Source organism: Caretta caretta, chromosome 1 (assembly GCF_965140235.1).
Source record: "Caretta caretta isolate rCarCar2 chromosome 1, rCarCar1.hap1, whole genome shotgun sequence".
In the NCBI taxonomy this organism is placed as follows: Eukaryota; Metazoa; Chordata; order Testudines; family Cheloniidae; genus Caretta; species Caretta caretta.
The window spans coordinates 161,262,311-161,280,564 of NC_134206.1; the positions used below are offsets into that span (position 1 = coordinate 161,262,311).

An 18,254-nucleotide genomic window follows, 5' to 3' on the forward strand; every position below is an offset into this window, starting at 1 on the left:
CAAGCTGCAGTGGGGGAGGTTTAGATTGGATATTAGGAAAAACTTTTTCACTAAGAGGGTGGTGAAACACTGGAATGCGTTACCTAGGGAGGTGGTAGAATCTCCTTCCTTAGACGTTTTTAAGGTCAGGCTTGACAAAGCCCTGGCTGGGATGATTTAACTGGGAATTGGTCCTGCTTCGAGCAGGGGGTTGGACTAGATGACCTTCTGGGGTCCCTTCCAACCCTTATATTCTATGATTCTATGATTCTATGAAATATTCCTATGAAGGAGGGTGAGGCGGGGGGAGGGTTGGTTGTTGTTATTTGACAAAACTTGCCTGGTTTTGAGTTTGTGAAACAATGTAACAGCAGGATTTTATGAAAACCTGAACTTGTCCAATTAAATTCTTCAGTGAAAAATTGTGGGAGGTTGTTTGCTTTGTAATGAGGAACCCTGAAACTGTTGTTTTAAACATTACTCTTTTGAATCTCAGTCTGCCTTGGTTGGTTTTGAGTAGTTACACAATGCACATGATATTGGTTCTAGCTCTTTAAGCAGAAGGATTATCTATTGGCTAGGCTGCTAGCCTGGGGTTCAGGAAACCTAGATTTAATACTCTGCTCTGCCACAGACTTTCCGTGTGGCCTTGGGCAAGCCCCATCTCTATGTGCTCCAGTTCCCCCTCTGTGAAATGGGTATAGCAGTACTTCCTCACAGTGGTTTTGACAGGATAAATACATTCCAAAAGATAGTGAGATACACAGGGGCCCTCTAAGTACCTCAGAGTTTTGAGTCTGCTCAGCAGTGTGGAAGACTTATTTAGGCTCTATTTCTCAGAGGGCAGCATTAACCTAATAAACAGGAATAACGACTATCCTGAGAAGGTGTCTCTCACATCCCAGGTGAGTGCCCTAATCACTAGGCCAGAGGGTTTTCAGCTGTGAAGGTTTGTGTGTGCATCTCTCTCTCTCTCAGAAAAAGGGGGCTGACCTGGGTTATTCTCCCAACTCCAGGACAGGTTTCACAGCTATGAATGCCAAATGATGATAGGTGCCTAACTGCCTTTGAAGGGTTCCTACTGGCTAGCTTAGGCAGCTCCCCACTCAGGTTGGTGACTTCTGTGAATCCCTTTCTTAGGTGCCTGACCCTCTCCATGCATTGTATAGGGAGCCTGGGTGCCTAACTCAGGGCTGAAGATTCCTCTAGGTGGCAGGGTGTTGCAGCTCCTAAATCCTTTTGTGGATTTAGCCCCTGGCCTCTCTGCCTCAGTTTTCCATCAGTAAAATTGGAATAGCAACATCTCACCAACGTGTTGTGAGGATAAATATATTAACAATCAGGATTTGCTCAAACACTGTGTTGATATGTATTTATAGGGCGCCTAAGATGGAGATGGAACATCCTCTTCTGTCCCTTGAAGTTCCAAGGCATCTGATTCTAAGATTCCAGTCTTGGCCTAGCTCTAGTCCTAGCAGCCTTTCCTTGTACATTTAACAATACTTTTATTGATAAGACATAGAAGTCATTTATAAAAATAGTTTACCTTCACATTTCCATGACCCTTTCTGCAAACAGTGTAATTTTTTACCCAAATGTTTTGTACCACAAAGAAGCATATTGTGGTGGCAGCTACAGTGGCAGTATCATATACTATCTACTCTGGAAATAAAGTTCTCCTGTTCTTGACCAAGGGAATTATATGCTTGCATTGGAAAAGAAACCTCTTATTAGAGCAGTGGTTCTTAACCAGCGGTCCGGGACCCTCGGGTGCCATGAGCAGGTTTCAGGGGGTCCATCAAGCAGGGCCAGTGTTAGACTCACTGGGCCCCAGGGCAGAAAGCAGAAACCCGACCGCATGGGGCTGAAGCCCAGGGTCCTGAGCAATTTAGCTTCACGGGGGCCCCTGTAGCATGGGGCCCCAGGCAACTGCCCTACTTCCTACCCCCTAACTTTTAAATGTAGAGAACCAGTCTTGGCTTTTATATATAGAGAATCAGTCATTGTGGCACAGGTGGGCCATGGAGTTTTTATAGCATGTTGGGGGCTGGGGGGCTCAGAAAGAAAATGTTTGAGAACCCCTCTATTAGAGGACCTCTACCCCAAGGTATTTTAGAGACGGAAAGATATGACTCTTTGTTTTTTAAAAAAATAACCCTTTTAGAAAAATGAATTTCAAAGCATTAGTTGCACTCTCAAGTAGAAGACAACCAGACAGACAAAAAGCTTTAATAGCAATCTTTTATTACAATAGTATCATACAGCAAGTTTTGTTAATTTGATATTTATATGTTCTATGCAAATAATGTAAAGAGTGTCATACTTTTTATATCAGCCTTAAAAAAGTCACATGTGCAAATTCAAGGGGAGAATAGACTCATATTTAAAACATTCACATTTTGTTACATCAAATACACTATATACAAATAGCCCTTTTGTTCATTCAGCTTTTACATATATGGCCTGAGTATAATCATAACAATTGAGGCTGGGGTTTTCAAAAGAGACTAATGGAGTCAGGTGTCCAAATCCCATTAACATGATGGCGGCACCTCGTGCTCTTCAGCCCCTTTGACAATCCCAGCGGAAAGGGAAATGTGATGTTTGAGTTTAGAATTTTGCACTATTTACTAATTGCTCTGCATTCAAAAATATACCTTGTACTGAAGGGGGAATATAGCATGTTGAAATACATTATTTATTTACCAACTCCAATATTCTGTCAGCACTACTCATTTTTTCTTTCCACTGGGCTCTCGATTAAGCCTTGTATGCATAATTTTAAATGTGAAATGTACAATAGAAAACTAATGCAGTGATCTTAAAGGCTCAGAAGTTAACCTATGGTACTTAAGACCCTGCTCCTCCAACAGGCTCTGAATAGGTAGATCTGTACACCTGTGCAAAGCCCCATCAACTTCAGCAGAGTAAAGGGTTTCATGCAGATGCATGTCTCTGCTCACACAGAGCTCATTACAGGAGTGTGGCCTAACCTTGTTATAATGTGTCAGGGAATGGACTTTGGACTGTAAACTTTTAATGTTAAGGAAAACGAAAAAAGGATAGAGAGAACCAAATCATATGTAAGCATTCCCAGCCTTCTGCTGACATTACTATACGTGTTGGTACAGAGACAAAGCAGTTTTGTTGTCTTTTGCTCTAAAGAAAGTCCAGTGTTTGCAAATAAATAACAGCAAATTTGCAGAGGGGCAAGAGATTAAAATATTTATCTGTGTCTTTTTGACTGTACAGGTCCCCAGCCTGACTTCAGTGGCCGAGTTTTGCCTGACTAAAGGCTAGGTTTACTACCTTTGAAATGCAAAAAAACCCCGGCACCACTCCCACCCCTACAAGACCCCTGCAAATCCTGTCCCCAATAGCCACTTACAGTATCTAGAGAGATAACACATATAGATAAGATTGATAACATCATTTTCTTACTTAAACACTGCAGCATCTTTAGCTGGACACAGAAAATTTTAACATTAGATATCCCAGTGTAATGTGGTGATAATAATTCAAATCTTTAGACCCATGTAAAAAAAAAGGCAGATTAAATTATTTTTCTGGCAACTGGCAAATCCATAAAAAAATGGCCCGGCCACTCAACTACTGGCCAGGTGGTAACCCTTCTAAAGGCTGGTCCTGGAGCTTTTTTGTGTCACTTTTCGTTAGCTCAGCTATTTCAATCATCTGGGCATTTTTCATCCATTGAGCTCTCCAGTGCATTCCAGTAGATCAGCAGTTCATGAGGTTTCACATAATGGCATGTCACAATTTTCTTGAAGCGACAAAGAGAGAACTCAACCCTGTCTGAGAAGAATGTCTGTTCTGAATGAAGTTCCTCCAGGTTGATTTTTAGTTTAGCAAGACACAGTCCTATGAAAACATCCTCCAGTTTAATAAAAGGGACACTTTCTGAAATTTTATAAATCTGACTAGCAACATCGGTGGAGAAAACATAACCAGTCCCTGAACAAAATGGAGGATATGTGCGTCCTGGATATTCATCTTTACTCACATACCATTTACTATATATCTTTCTTATTGGGAAGTCATTCATCTTTAAAAAGCCTGTGAAGAATCTAGTGTTTCTGTTTTTTCTTAAAAGAAGTTCGGTCAGGTAAAAGATATTGACAAACATATCTGTGTCAGTTTTCATCACAAACCTGGATTGATGACAAAATTTGTGAACCCATTCAATTCCCATCATTGTCTTTAAAGTCAAATTGTAATATGCATCTATAAAATCCTTCTGGATAATGTCTCTGTATTTCTGACTTTCAGCAATAATACCAGTTTGATCATTTTGGTTCATGGTGGTTCCCAGAAGAAAATATGTCACGATGAGGTTGCCAGCAACTAGTCTGTGTTTCCCCCAGGTTTCACGGATAGCCATCCTAGCTTTATTCTCGCCATGTGACGATGTCACAAGGAGTACCAGGAACGGAGGAGTCCTACTGCAGTCTATATCTGGCAACTGCAAAAAGTTTCTGCTCTCTGTTATAAAAGTCAGTGACGTGGCCTCTTCCTTCTTTTGACAGAATATACCAATTTCAATCAAATACAAACAAGCAGAGGCCAATACTACAATTAAAAACAAAAGAATTTTGAACCTCTTCGAAGCCATCTGAAAGAAATAAAAACAAATGGTACATTGGAAAATAATCTTGCTCCTTTGTATACCAAACTCTGTGCTATTGCTTGGGGATTTAAGGGTGTTCTCCCTTCTGTGGGACTCAGCAGAGTGTAGCCTTTCCCCCAACAAGATCAATATACAAACACCCACTGATATCAAGGGCATTCATGCAGATACGCCAGACCCATCACAGACTCTTTGCCTCCAACATGACATAGAAATATGACTACCAGAACTACACTGCCAGGAACTCTCCCACCAGCTAGTGCTCCAAGAATGCATCCCTAAAGAGAGAACTCTACAACATTGATTGTAGGAAGCAGGCAGGAGTTTACCACAGACCTGATGGGAGAGGATAGTAGTAATAGCTTTATACCTTATTTCTCCATTCATTTTTTGACAGGTGACCATGCCCTGAGTTCGCAAGCATGGGCCACTTAGAAGGCTAAACTAGACCACTAGTCTCTCCTTATCTCCACCCCGCCATTTATAATGGGAGCTGCATATCGATTCAGAAGTTGCTCCTATGCTTTCCTCCCTTTCTGGGGTCCTCTAGGGAACAGTGTTGAGGTCTTGGTGGCCATTTTGAAAAGAAACAGCAGATACGTTGAGTTGTGTTTCTCTTTTGTACAGTTCTGTGTTGGTTCAAATGATTAAAACACAAAAAAGGAGGGCTTTGCATTTTACTCCTCTTTTTGGAGGAAAGATGTAATTAAAAAAAAGTTAAACAAAATAATTCATGCTTGTAACCACAGAATATTCTTTGATTATCTCTTAATCCCTCTTATCCACTCAGTACAACTCTTAGATGGAACAAGCCAGAAAAGCCACAAAGTCTTAGTGATGGGAAAATAAAACACTTCTATATTCATAGTTTAACTCCGAGAGACAATTATAATTGAATTATTTACATACGTACAACGTGTGTGTCGCCAGTATCCTTTGAAAATTGCAGTCACAAAATAAAATTTTAGAACAGCTGCGAGTTTTAGACCAAAGGGAAAAGAGGGCAGAGAGAAGAGTATATAGAGTTATTTCTTCTTATGACCTTAGATATTGCCATTCTCTAGCAGTTATTCTCAGCTCTGGATCCCTGCAGAGCCACCAAGAGGTTCTTTCCTAGAATGTGGGGAAGAGAAAAAAAATGGTACTACAGAAACTACTCTCTCTCTTTTTCCCCATGTACTTTTGATAGGGAAATTAGCTTGATCTTCTAAAATTAAAGCGTTGGGCTTCTGCCCATGCAAGGAATTAAAAACATACATGGTGGCATACATACAAAGGCAAGTTTGTATCCTTCAGAGCCGCAGGTTCCTTGGGAGCTTAATCCTCTGGGATTGCTCTGTGTAGAATGTCCAAAACCACTTCAATGTCCTTCTTTTACTCCGATTCAGGTTCTTGAAATACCATGAAAATATCTGGTCACGAACGTAAGTGTCCTTAAAGTTCTGAATAACTGTTCTTGGCGCCAAATCCAACTCATTTTACTCACATGAATGGTCCCATTAATTTCAATGACACTTCTCGCATGCATAAGGCAAGCAAGATTCGGGGCTATTGCTTTATTATAGATCATCTCCAGTCTGAGGCCTGCAGTGAACTCCATTGTTACTAGACACAAATCCACTTTTCAGATATATATATAAAAATACGCCACATGCCTTCTTCCCTTCATTTGCCTGTTAATTGTCTTTAGATTGTAAGCGCTTCTGTTCAGGGATATGTTTTTTTAATATGTTTGTAAGGCTCCTAGCACACTTTTGAAGCGACTGTCTCTGTGGAGTAACTGCTCACTAATGTGAATAATGGAATCACAGTCTGGCCCTTAGTGCAAGAATGGAAACCTGTCTGGTTCTGAATATAAGCATGGTAACCACTAGCTCCATTTAATCTTTATCCAGGTTTTTTGGCCTTTAAGTTCCCCTTCCTGCAAATGATCACACGCAGCCAGAGTTGAAAGGTTTCTGCTCTGGCACAGCAGTCTGCCTGTATGGATTGGAATCTCAGTTAGAAAGGTGCATTTACTGGAGCAAAGCAATGTCTGGTTTTAATTGTTTTCAGTCCAATTGATACTTACCATTTTTACTTGCTTTATCATACACTTTTGTCATAAAAATAAAGGGAAGGGTAAACCCCTTTGAAATCCCTCCTGGCCAGGGGAAAGCTCCTCTCACCTGTAAAGGGTTAAGAAGCTAAAGGTAACCTCGCTGGCACCTGACCAAAATGACCAATGAGGAGACAAGATACTTTCAAAAGCTGGGAGCAGGGAGAGGAACAAAGGGTCTGAGTCTGTCTGTGTGCTGCTCTTGCCAGGGACAGAACAGGAATGGAGTCTTAGAACTTTTAGTAAGTAATCTAGCTAGGTATGTGTTAGATTATGGTTTCTTTAAATGGCTGAGAAAAGCATTGTGCTGAATAGAATAACTATTTCTGTCTGTATATCTTTTTTGTAACTTAAGGTTTTGCCTAGAGGGGTTCTCTATGTTTTTGAATCTAATTACCCTGTAAGATATCTACCATCCTGATTTTACAGGGGGGATTTCTTTATTTCTATTTACTTCTATTTTTTATTAAAAGTCTTCTTGTAAAAACTGAATGCTTTTTCATTGTTCTCAGATCCAAGGGTTTGGGTCTGTGGTCACCTATGCAAATTGGTGAGGTTTTTTATCCAACATTTCCCAGGAAAGGGGGGGTGCAAGTGTTGGGAGGATTGTTCATTGTTCTTAAGATCCAAGGGTCTGGGTCTGTAGTCACCTAGGCAAATTGGTGAGGCTTTTTACTAAACCTTGTCCAGGAAGTGGGGTACAAGGTTTTGGGAAGTATTTTGGGGGGAAAGACGCGTCCAAACAGCTCTTCCCCAGTAACCAGTATTAGTTTGGTGGTGGTAGCGGCCATTCCAAGGATAACGGGTGTAATATTTTGTACCTTGGGGAAGTTTTGACCTAAGCTGGTAAAGATAAGCTTAGGAGGTTTTTCATGCAGGTCCCCACATCTGTACCCTAGAGTTCAGAGTGGGGGAGGAACCTTGACAACTTTAAATTCCATTATGCTAATTTTAAGAAGTTGAATGTTCTTTTACTCTTTTGAAAGAAATTGTGTGCATGCACCCAGAGGTGTGATTCTTAGAAACCAAAAAAAAATATGAATTGAATGCATTTTCACTCTAATAATATTTTGCTTTTGCAATGTTCTTTCATTCATATAGCTGAAGTTCCCCTCACCCCCCCTAAATTTTCTTACCCAGATAAATTCAGTAAGCTTATTTAGTTTTGGTGGAAGCATTTGCTGCTCACTGACGCAGAGTCCTTGGACTCTTACCTGTTTTTATTTTATTCCCCTGGTAATCCCAGAGGCAAGGCAAGAATGACTATCGTGATAATATTTTCAGTTTTGTGTATAAGCTGTTTTTTCTCTATGCTTCTCATCATTGTAGTAGCTGAGCAGTTGCAAACATTAATAGATTTATCCTCACAACAATCCTTTAAGTATCATTAGCCTGATTATACAGACGGGGAATTGAGGCTCAGAGAGAGATTAAGGTCGTTATCCTGAAAGTTGCTCCCTGCAAATGGATCCAGACACCTCTGTGGGGTCAGCACAACTCAGTGGGACTCCATGAAGGTTCAGGGATCTGCCCACACAGATGCAGTTGCAGGTGTGGGACCTAAATATCTAAAGCTGTGGGCACATAATATTTGCAGGCACTTTATAAAATTGTGGTTTACCCAAATGTATACAGAAAAACTGTGGGAGAGCCAGCAAGAGAATCCCCCTTTGCTGAGTTTGCGTCCAATGCCTTAACCACAAGACCATCCTTCCTGCTTACAAGTGAACAGGGGGAATCTGGAAGTTAAAAAAATACCTAATATTAAAATAGGCGACTTCCAAAACGACCCTGTTTTGGCTCATCTTTAGTTCAGTATGCTGAAGTTCTGTTTGCCTTCCTCACTAAGAGCTGAGCTGCTGCTACCTTTCAGTGCATAAAGCAGGTATTGAAATTCCTCAAACTTCCAGCTCCTCTCAATGTATACATTTTCAGTCCTGCTCAATGCATGCACCAGTGGCATATAGTCCAGTTTGCTGCATGGGGTACATAGGAATCAGAAGGGTTACAGTGAAGTGAAAGATTGGTTATATGGTTGCATCCCTGCATGGGTGGGGGTCTGGGTGCATGGGTGGGGGTCTGGAGGCAGGGGGTCTGTGTGTAGGCAGCCTCCAGATGCAGGGGCTAAGGTTCAGTAGGGTGGGATTTGGGTATGGAGGGCTAGGGGGGTTCTGGATGTACTGGGTGAGACTTGGCAGGGGTGTCTGAGTATGGGAGGTCTGGACGCATGGGGGTTATGTGGATGGGGGAGCAGGTCCCCATTGAGTGACACCCTCCCCACCCCCCACAGCTGAGGAGCAATGGGGTCAGAAAGCCTCCAACTAGCTGCACCCAGACCCTGACCCCACCAAGCCCCAGTTCTCCAGCACCCAGACACCCCCCCCACTGAGACCCCCACACCAAGACCCCTCTGCTGAGCCCCAATCACCTTCATCTGGAAGCCCCTGCAGAGTCCCATTGCCCCTGGAACTCCACCAACGAGCCTGTGTGCACCCAGATCCCCCCACACCTAGACCCCCCACTGAGCTGCCTGCACCCAGACTGATCCACACAGAATCCTCTCACCCCACACCTGGATCCCCCCAGACTGAGCCCCTCTAAAATTGGATCCTGCCTGGTTGAGCCTGCCTGCTCCACACCTGGTGTGCCTGGCACAGAGGGGAAGGGCCCCAGGGTGTTTCTGGGGCAGGCCCAGGCCTTGTGCTGTGTCAGGGTCATGTGCAGCCTCACCGCTGAGTCCGTGTCTCAGGGGTGGGGTGTGTGGAGGTGCAGGGTGATCTCCCACCTTCGTGCAGCCAGTGGCCTGTGCTCCCTACTGCCATGCTGGAGCCTCTGCATTTATTTATTGACAAATAAAACTTGCAGAATTTTGCAGAATTTTAAAATATTGTGCACAAAATTTTTAACTTTTTGGTGCAGAATTTTTAAGTTTTTGGCACAGAATGCTCTCAGGAGTAGAGAAAGGAGCATCTTGTGGTTAAGGCACTGAACTAGAATTCAGAAGAGATGGCTTCGCTTCTCAGCTCTCCAAAAGATTTCCTGTGAAATCTTAAACAAGTCACTTTCTCTCTTCATTCCCCATCTGTAAAATGGAGGTAATAATACTCCCTCTTGCCCACTCGTCTCTCGTCTGTTTATATTGCCAGTAATTTGGGGCATGGGCTGCCTTTTACCATGTGTATGTACAATGCCTCACAAAATGGGGCCCTTATCCAGACTGGGGCTTTTCAGCTGCTATTGTAATACAGATAATCAGTAAATAACTTTGGTGGGATACAGGCTTAAAATTAAGCAAACATTTAAGCATTCTGCTGGACTGGGGCCTAAAGCCCAGATACTCAAAGGTCATATGCTCCTCACTTTTATTGATTTTAATGGAAGTTAGGACCCTAAATACCTTAGTGGATCTGGGCCTCAGTCTCTAATTCAGATTTCCATCCTGCTATGTGCATATGCTTATGGAAAAGTCCTACAGAATTTAATAGGGATAAAACAGTAGGATTCTACAGAAATTACTCTAAAAAACTAGAGAGATTTATAGCAAATTATCTCCTTTCTATAGGTTATCTTGAACCTCCTCTAGTATTTTATATCATGAAAATATATCTTTCTGTTCTACAGGAAAGTCATCATTTTCTATTAAGTTCTATTAAAAGGAGGTTAGATTAGATGACCCTTGCAGTCCCTTCTAATGTGATGATTCTATGATTCTACAGGACTTTTCCGATATGGGTTTGAGCTGAAGATTGCATTGTGTCTAGTTTTTCAAAGGGTTTTGCTACTTCCATTGCTTTATCTGCACGGTGTTCTTTTTAGGGTATTGACCATTACCTGCTTTTTTGCCATTGAAAACTTTTTCCTTAGACTCACTGGTACAGCAGTAAAAACAATGAGGAGTCCTTGTAGCACCTTAGAGACTAACAAATTTATTTGGGCATAAGCTGTCGTGGGCTAGAACCCACTTCATCAGATGCATGGAGTAAAAAATACAGTAAGCAGTATATATATGAAAAGATGGGAGTTGCCTTACTAAGTGAAGGGGACAGTGGTAACTAGGCCAATTCAATTAAGGTGGAAGTGGCCTATTCTCAACAGTTGATTACTTTTGTAGTGCTAACGAGGCCAATTCAATCAAGGTGGACCTCGCCCATTTACAACAGTTGACAAGAAGGTGTGAGTATCAGCAGAGGGAAAATTACTTTTTGTAGTGACCCATCCACTCCCAGTCTTTATTCAAGCCTAATTTGATGGTGTCCAGTTTGCAAATTAATTCCAGTTCTGCAGTTTCTCGTTGCAGTCTGTTTTTGAAGTTTTTTTATTGAAGAATTGCCACTTTTATGTCTGTTATTGAGTGTCCAGGGAGACTCAAGTGCTCTCCTACTGGTTTTTGAACCACGTTGCCAACTCTGTCCCCATATCTATTCAAGGGACATCATCATAGGACCTAACCACATCAGCCACACCATCAGGGGCTCATTCACCTACACATCTACTAATGTGATACATGTCATCATGTGCCAGCAATGCCCCTCGGCCATGTACATTGGCCAAACTGGACAGTCTCTACTTAAAAGAATAAATGGACACAAATCAGACATCAGAAATGGTAGCATACAAAAGCCAGTAGGAGAACACTTCGATCTCCCTGGACATTCTATAGCAGATTTAAAAGTAGCCATACTTCAACAAAAAAACGTCAAAAACAGACTTCAAAGAGAAACTGCCGAACTACAATTCATTTGCAAATTTAACACCATTAATTTGGGCTTGAATAGGGATTAGGAGTGGCTGGCTCACTACAAAAGCAATTTTCCCTCTCTTGGTATTGACACCTCCTCATCAATTATTGTGAGTGGACCACATCCACCCTGATTGAATTGGCCCTGTCATCACTGGTTCTCCACTTGTAAGGTAACTCCCTTCTCTTCGTGTGTTAGTATATTTATGTCTGCATCTGTAATTTTCACTCCATGCATCTGAAGAAGTGTGTTTTTTAACCATGAAAACTTATGCCCAAATAAATCTGTTAGTTTTTAAGCTGCCACTGGACTCCTCGTTGTTTTTGTGACTCCATGGTAAGATTGGTACAGTGATCCAGGAGTTCACATTTGTCCCTGGCTTGGTGAATTCTAATTATAGAACACAACACCAGCTTGGGCTGTCTGCCCTGTTTTTGACAGTCTACCTGAGGTCAGCATTCACAGTCATGAGCCACTCCAGACAAAGACAATGCGTGTAGCTGTTTATTACTTTGTCTAGATCTGTATACTTCTTGTGCTAGATAAAGAGTGATTGGTTTTTAGAACCCTTTCAAAGTCTGTGTGTTCAATTATCACATGTCCCTAAGGATGTGAACTGTAAACCAGAGTAACCACAAGGTTGGAGCTTTGGGGAAAAGTTGTGCTTAAGCTACTGAGAAGTCTGGCGGTGTCAGCACTGGTCCTGGGGGCCTAAGGCAGATGGGTTCCATGTTGATGAAGGGGTAACATGATCGAGAGCTTATGTCCAGGAAGTGTTCCAGAGAGGCCAAGAAAAAAGAGAGCACTGTTTACCCAGACCATGAGAAATGTAATAGCACACAAGTCTAAGGACCCAAATACAGCAGCCTGGTGTAGTTCTACAAGGGCGCTGTGACACCTTAGCACACCCACATATAAAGCCCTAGGCATTGTTTCCTGTTAAATATAGCTTTAAAATGTTCTAGTTATATATTTAAAGGACTTGACCCTCTAGAAAACAGTTTCTGCTAAACCAAAGGGAAAATTGGAGACTGTCATCTGACATGGAAGCCCTTCCTTTAGGCCCTATTAATTATTATATTTATTTATACAGTACAAGAGGTGTAAGGTTGCCTGGCATACAGGATCAGGGAAAATATTCCTGCCATAGGGAGAGGAGTAACAGTCTGGAGTTCTTGTGAGAAAAGGAGACTAAAAATGTCAGTTTAAAGAAATATTCTGCTCAGTTATTCTGGTGCAAATCTGGAGTAATGCCACTGAATTCAGTGGAGTTACTTTAGACTGGCACCACCAGTGTTACTGAGATCAGAACATGGCCTAATGAGCCAGCTACATCACCTTGGTGTGGTTTGGAGAACTTATTTCCCCCTCGCTGTAGTAAAAGACAAAAAACTAACAAGAGACTCAAAAGTCTTATGACACAAAAAGTAGAAGTCTGTTGTTAAATATCAAACAGAAGGGACAGTCCTCATCTGATGTAAATCAGCATTGCTCTGTTAAAGTCCATAGAGCTATCCTGGTTTACACTAGCTGAGGATCTGAATTAAAATGGTGTTATTATTTACTACAGGAAGTGTCTGTCTACTTTTGTTTATTTCTTAAGTGGCAAAACTCAAAAAACTTCCATTGTGGCCAAGAGCTACCAGTTCTTCTCTATCCACTATATATTGAATGGAGCCAAAATGTCAATACAAGGTTCATAACTGTGTTAATTTAGGGATGAAATTTCCGCAGCCCCTGGGAACAGAGGAAGTCGGCACCTGTGAACATAGGTATGACCAGGGAATAGAGTATATACAGAGAGACACAGTAAGGACTTGAGTCAAGTTAGTAATGATAGTTGTCTTTTTCTAGCTACAGAGTCAAATTAAACACTTACATAAGTAGTCCCTTTGAAGTCAATGGAACTACTCATGTGTGTAAAGTTACACACGGGTAACTGAAGGATCAGGCCCTGACAGTAGCAAACAATGACATTTTATGCTTTTTGTGAGTTATTTTTTGTCTGCACCTAGTTGGATACAAAAATCATTTTAGTAGGTTTAACAGACTTAAAAGTGGCAATTCTTCAACAACAGACTTCAACGATAAACTGCAGAACTGGAATTAATTTGCAAACTTGACACCATCAAATTAGGCCTGAATAAAGACTCGGAGTGGCTGGGTCGCTACAAAAAATAATTTTCCCTCTGTTGATACTCACCCCTTCTTGTCAACTGTTGAGAATGGGCCACATCTACCATGACTGAATTGGCCTCTTTAGCACTGACTGCCCACTCGGTAAGGCAACTCCCATCTTTTCATGTGCTGTAATATATATACCTACCTATTGTATTTTCCACTCCATGCCTCTGATGAAGTGGCTTATAGCCACAAAAGCTTATGCCCAAATAAATTTGTTAGTTTCTAAGTTGCCATAAGGACTCCTCGTTGTTTTTATTTAATGACAGTAGATGTTGAGATTCAAAAAGTTCAAGCATTATAACTGCTAAAACACAAACTGTCAACATCATATGTCAAAATGTTTGCCTTAAATCAAACTCTTAAGTTCTCAGGCAGCATTTTTCTTTCTATGACTATCTGTAAATTTTGATTATTATCTATGGAAATATTTTTTCTTTGGTTTGTGTGTTTATGATGAAGTTGATGTTTAACAACATTTACCATTAAAAATCTAATCTTTCCAAGCCTATAAATAGCTCTTGCTTCATCATGAAAAATTATTTATTGCATCCTCATTTACAAATGCTTATGGAAAGCTGTGCTGACATCTAGTATTGAATTTTTATAATTAGTCATTTGAGTGAAAGAGGAAAAACATGAACATGATATTTTTTAAAAAAGATGAGGGGCTTTCTCTTGTTACTTGGGAGTGATCTAAATGGATATAAAGAACGATGAAAAGAAAGGATACACAGAATTGATAGAGCTGCAAATATATCTTTGAACAAAAGAGAACATATTAGTGATACACATGTTGCAGATATTGCTATCAAATTTCTGAGACTATCAGTAAGATTTAAGAACAACCCAATACGTTTTCAATCATGTGCATTCTTTTTAAATCAGAACCTCTTTTGGAAGGTTTCTTTTACCATTTTAGCCACTTTCATTGCCCATGTAAGATACCTCAACCCAGCACCCCCCTACCATTCTCTGCCCTTTCACTCCATGCCAATTCTTAGCTTGTTTGTTTTTTAGTATTTTGAGGGGTTTTGGTTTCTAGTGTAGAATTTTTTCAACTGTGTCTTTTAACTATCGTATATATGTGTGAGAAGGGGAGTTTGGTGCTTTTTAAGGCTAATGATCCTAGAAGTTGTCCAGTCTATCCATAGAACTAGCACAGTGCAGGCAGTGGCAATGCAGGCTTCCTTCACTCCTCCATTAATGTGCCAAACCTCAACCTGGAGGGAACACTTCCAACTATTCATTTCAGTGGTGCCAGGCAAACATTAACAAATACACTCACAGGGCATGAACCTGTAAGATCACCCTTGTGGTGCTTACTAATGTAAGTAGCCCCATCAGCTTCAAGGGGACTGCTTATGTGCATAAGTGTTTTCAGAATTAGGCCGAGTGATTGTTTTCTTGATTGTTTGCACAGAAGTAGGGGGGAGGGGAAATGCCTTAATAGTTGGAAGCATATAATCCAGGTGAGGTTTCAGGCAAACTGAGGAGGCAGTGAGGGAACCTGCATTGCCATTACCTCTTCTGTGGGTAGGTAGGACAATTTCCAAGACCACTATGGCACCTTTTAAGAGCAACACATACGCACTCTTATCAGTTAGATTATTTATTTATCAACAGTTTAGGAATTCTCGATCAATATACTCACGCTGAATGTTAAATACTATGTGTATCTTCTTGCTTAATTTTATACAGTATTATAAATACTTTAAAAACAGCTAATGTAACAATTTTTAAAAATACTTTAACATCTGCAGATATTCTGTGCTGTGTCAGGACCACATTGCTTTGTTCATTCTCGCAAACCCACTGATTTGTGGGGTATGACTTATGGGAGCAAGGCAGTGCTTAATTTGTAATGGAAGAGCTGCTGGGGCTCAAGCAATGAGATGCCGGGGCTCAAGCAGTTTTTTTACTTTTATAACTGACGTGGAGACCCCAGAGGTGCTAGGGCTATGAACTGCCAAGACTAGAAGTGCCTCGGCTCAGCCCCAGCAAGCCCTGACACAAATAAAACACTGGAGCAAGGCAAGCTGAATTTCGGTCCTAATCCTGCTCTCACTGAAGCAAGTTTTCATTGACTTCAGCAGAAGCAAGATCAGACCTGACAGAAGGGTTCTATATGCTAGAGTTAGTTACCCTCCCTTCCAAAAGTTGTCTACTATTGCAGTTTCTTAGGGGACTAAATAATGTGGATGCATATGAAATAAAAAGAATCCAGATCCCCTTACCTCACGTTTCTGCAGAGCACCCTCCGCTTTTATAGCCATATTGTATGAAAGCTGCAGTGAGTGGGCTAAAATCTCTATCACAAGAAGCAGATTAGGGTCTTTTACTTCTTCATTGGTGAGTGATCCTGATGCAAATGAGCCCAAATAAGATGAGAAATGATAATCTCCTTTAGAAGTGGGAGTGGGAGCAAATATCAATGTAGCAATGGAACCCTGATCTCTGTGTGTGGGAGTGTCTCTCTCCCTCTTGCTACCTCATTCCCTCTCTCTGGTAGTTAACAGACTAACAGTATCACTGCAGTGTGATTGGCAGGAAAAGGAAAGTTAGGAACTGTCTACAAATGTTCTTATTTTGTACTTGGAGAAGGGGGAAAATATACCCGTGCATACACCTTAAATCACAACCATGAAGATAAATCCTAGCAGATCTAAGAAAATTGTGTTCTAACAGAATTAGCCCTTTGTTGAGGAGCACTGAGAAAGCCCCAGCTCTACTCTCATAATGGAAAGTCACATTGCCTTGCGTCTCACAGTGGGAAACAAATAGCCCACTGCCAAAGAGGCAATCTTGAAGCATTCCCCAAGTTATGAGAACTTCTCCACTGACAAATCACAACACAGTGAAAGGGGGTAATGGGGCACATACCAATGCTCCCATAAGATTATCACTGACATGGCTTGGCACACACCCTTTCCTGATCTCTGTTTCCCCTTCTTTTCCTCCTAAACATTCCTCGCTTGATCATTGTTTTTATTTCTTTAGCAATTTATTATTTCCATTCTATTATTTCAGGCCCTGATTCAGGAAAGCAGTCCTACTTAGGATAGCTCTGAAACATATGCTAAATTAAGCATGTGCGTAAGTGCTGTCCTGAACAGGAATGGATTTAAGCTTGTGCTGACATGCTTTCCCGAGTTGGGGGCCTACATGCTAGAGCTATGTACATAGATATGAATTTTTTCTGTGGTGGCCTTTTTTTTACTATTGACAATCTGAGATGTTTAGAGGCCTTCAATTATTGTATATGGGGTATTTTATTCTGTTTTTTTACTTTGTATATGCTTCTACCTTGTCAATAATGTATCCACAAATAATTACAGATTTAGTATTGTCTAGATTTATGCAGAACATGTTTTAGGGGGAAAATGTTCTGTAGGCAGCAATCCTCTCAAAGAGAGCCTTAAATCCTTGAAGTTATGTACATACTTAAGTGCTTTCCTGAATGAGGGCACAAGTCCCATTCCTGCATGGTACACCAGTCCCCACACATACTACCCATTGCAGGATCAAGGCCATGCCTGGGGTACTTGATTCGTTCACACACAGGAGTTCATTTCCTTTCTAACTCAGTCCTTGGGGGATAGATTTTGCATTCTTTCCACAGGATAGGGGTGAGGGTGCAGTATCTGGCCCTTCCACTATACGTATTTCTTCCATATATGTCTTTCCCATCCCCCTTCCCCTCCCCCGGTATCTGTTGCAAAAAAGTTCACACAAAACTCCCACCAATCCACAGTGTCTCCTAACCAGGAGAAATTTGCTTAACTGCCCTTGAATCATTTCCCAGAGTGCCTTGCATACTCCCTTCAGAAAATAAAAAGTTAAAGTGAGTTTCTAGGGCCCAACTCCACACTTCTTTTTGTGGCAAAGTTAACCCTCAAAGTGCAGTTGACAGGACAAGGTTTCAGTGCTATTTACCTAAAGAAAATCAAATGTATTGGTTACAGTCCCCACCACAGCAATTTGCAAGCCCAGCCTTTAGGCCTCAATAGCGCATTGCAATGAGGCCCACCATGTTCAAATGGTCATCTGGACTAAGTCATTATTGTAAGTGGAGCATTTGGTGTGCCAGGGCTGATGTGAACTTCCTCCAGACTGCTGGCTGCCTGCCTGCAGCTTGTACAGTTCATGAGCTGCCTATGTGGCCCTTAGGCCCTGCAAAACCACATGCATGTGAGTAACTTTAAGCATGTAATTGAACTCAATGAGGGCATTAAGTGCAATAGGACTACTCACACACTTAAAATGAGGCATATGCATAAGTCTCCGCAGGGTCAGGGCCTTAGTCATAAAAGGCCTGGTCCTGCCAAGTGTTAAGAACTCCTGTGAGGCAATGAGTGCCCTCAACTCCCATTCAAGGGATGAATGAACTCCTCTAGAATGTACAATGACTTTACCATATTCTACAGAGGGTTTCACATAAAAGCACTTGCACCTTTTAGATTTTATTCAGTAATCCCTTTAAATCAGCCTCCAAATTTTGATAGTGCAGGTCATGATTTTCCCCAGGATTAAATACTGGTAGACTTTGCAGTATCTTATCCATTGTTAATAGGAAAACAGTGCTGCTAAATCTGCACCATCTGGTAGCCTC

General features: G+C 41.4%; 2 protein-coding genes across 6 annotated transcripts in view; both read right to left on the reverse strand.

Annotated features, from left to right (window-relative positions):
* Positions 1–18,254, reverse strand: part of IGSF5 (immunoglobulin superfamily member 5) — a 96,300-nt gene that overhangs the window by 72,400 nt on the left and 5,646 nt on the right. The window lies entirely within an intron of this gene.
* Positions 2,193–16,455, reverse strand: B3GALT5 (beta-1,3-galactosyltransferase 5). 3 transcript variants are annotated; one of them, XM_048866442.2, is made up of 3 exons: positions 15,880–16,455; positions 5,667–5,737; positions 2,193–4,609 (listed from the first exon to the last, which is right to left on the reverse strand). In XM_048866442.2, exons 2-3 carry the CDS (start codon positions 5,679–5,681, stop codon positions 3,665–3,667), a joined length of 960 nt encoding a protein of 319 aa, XP_048722399.2. In that variant the 5' UTR covers positions 5,682–5,737; positions 15,880–16,455; the 3' UTR covers positions 2,193–3,664. The 3 variants fall into 3 exon arrangements, with proteins under 3 accessions (XP_048722399.2, XP_048722476.2, XP_048722376.2); XM_048866519.2 differs by having other exon boundaries at positions 5,538–5,737; positions 15,880–15,909; XM_048866419.2 differs by lacking the exon at positions 5,667–5,737.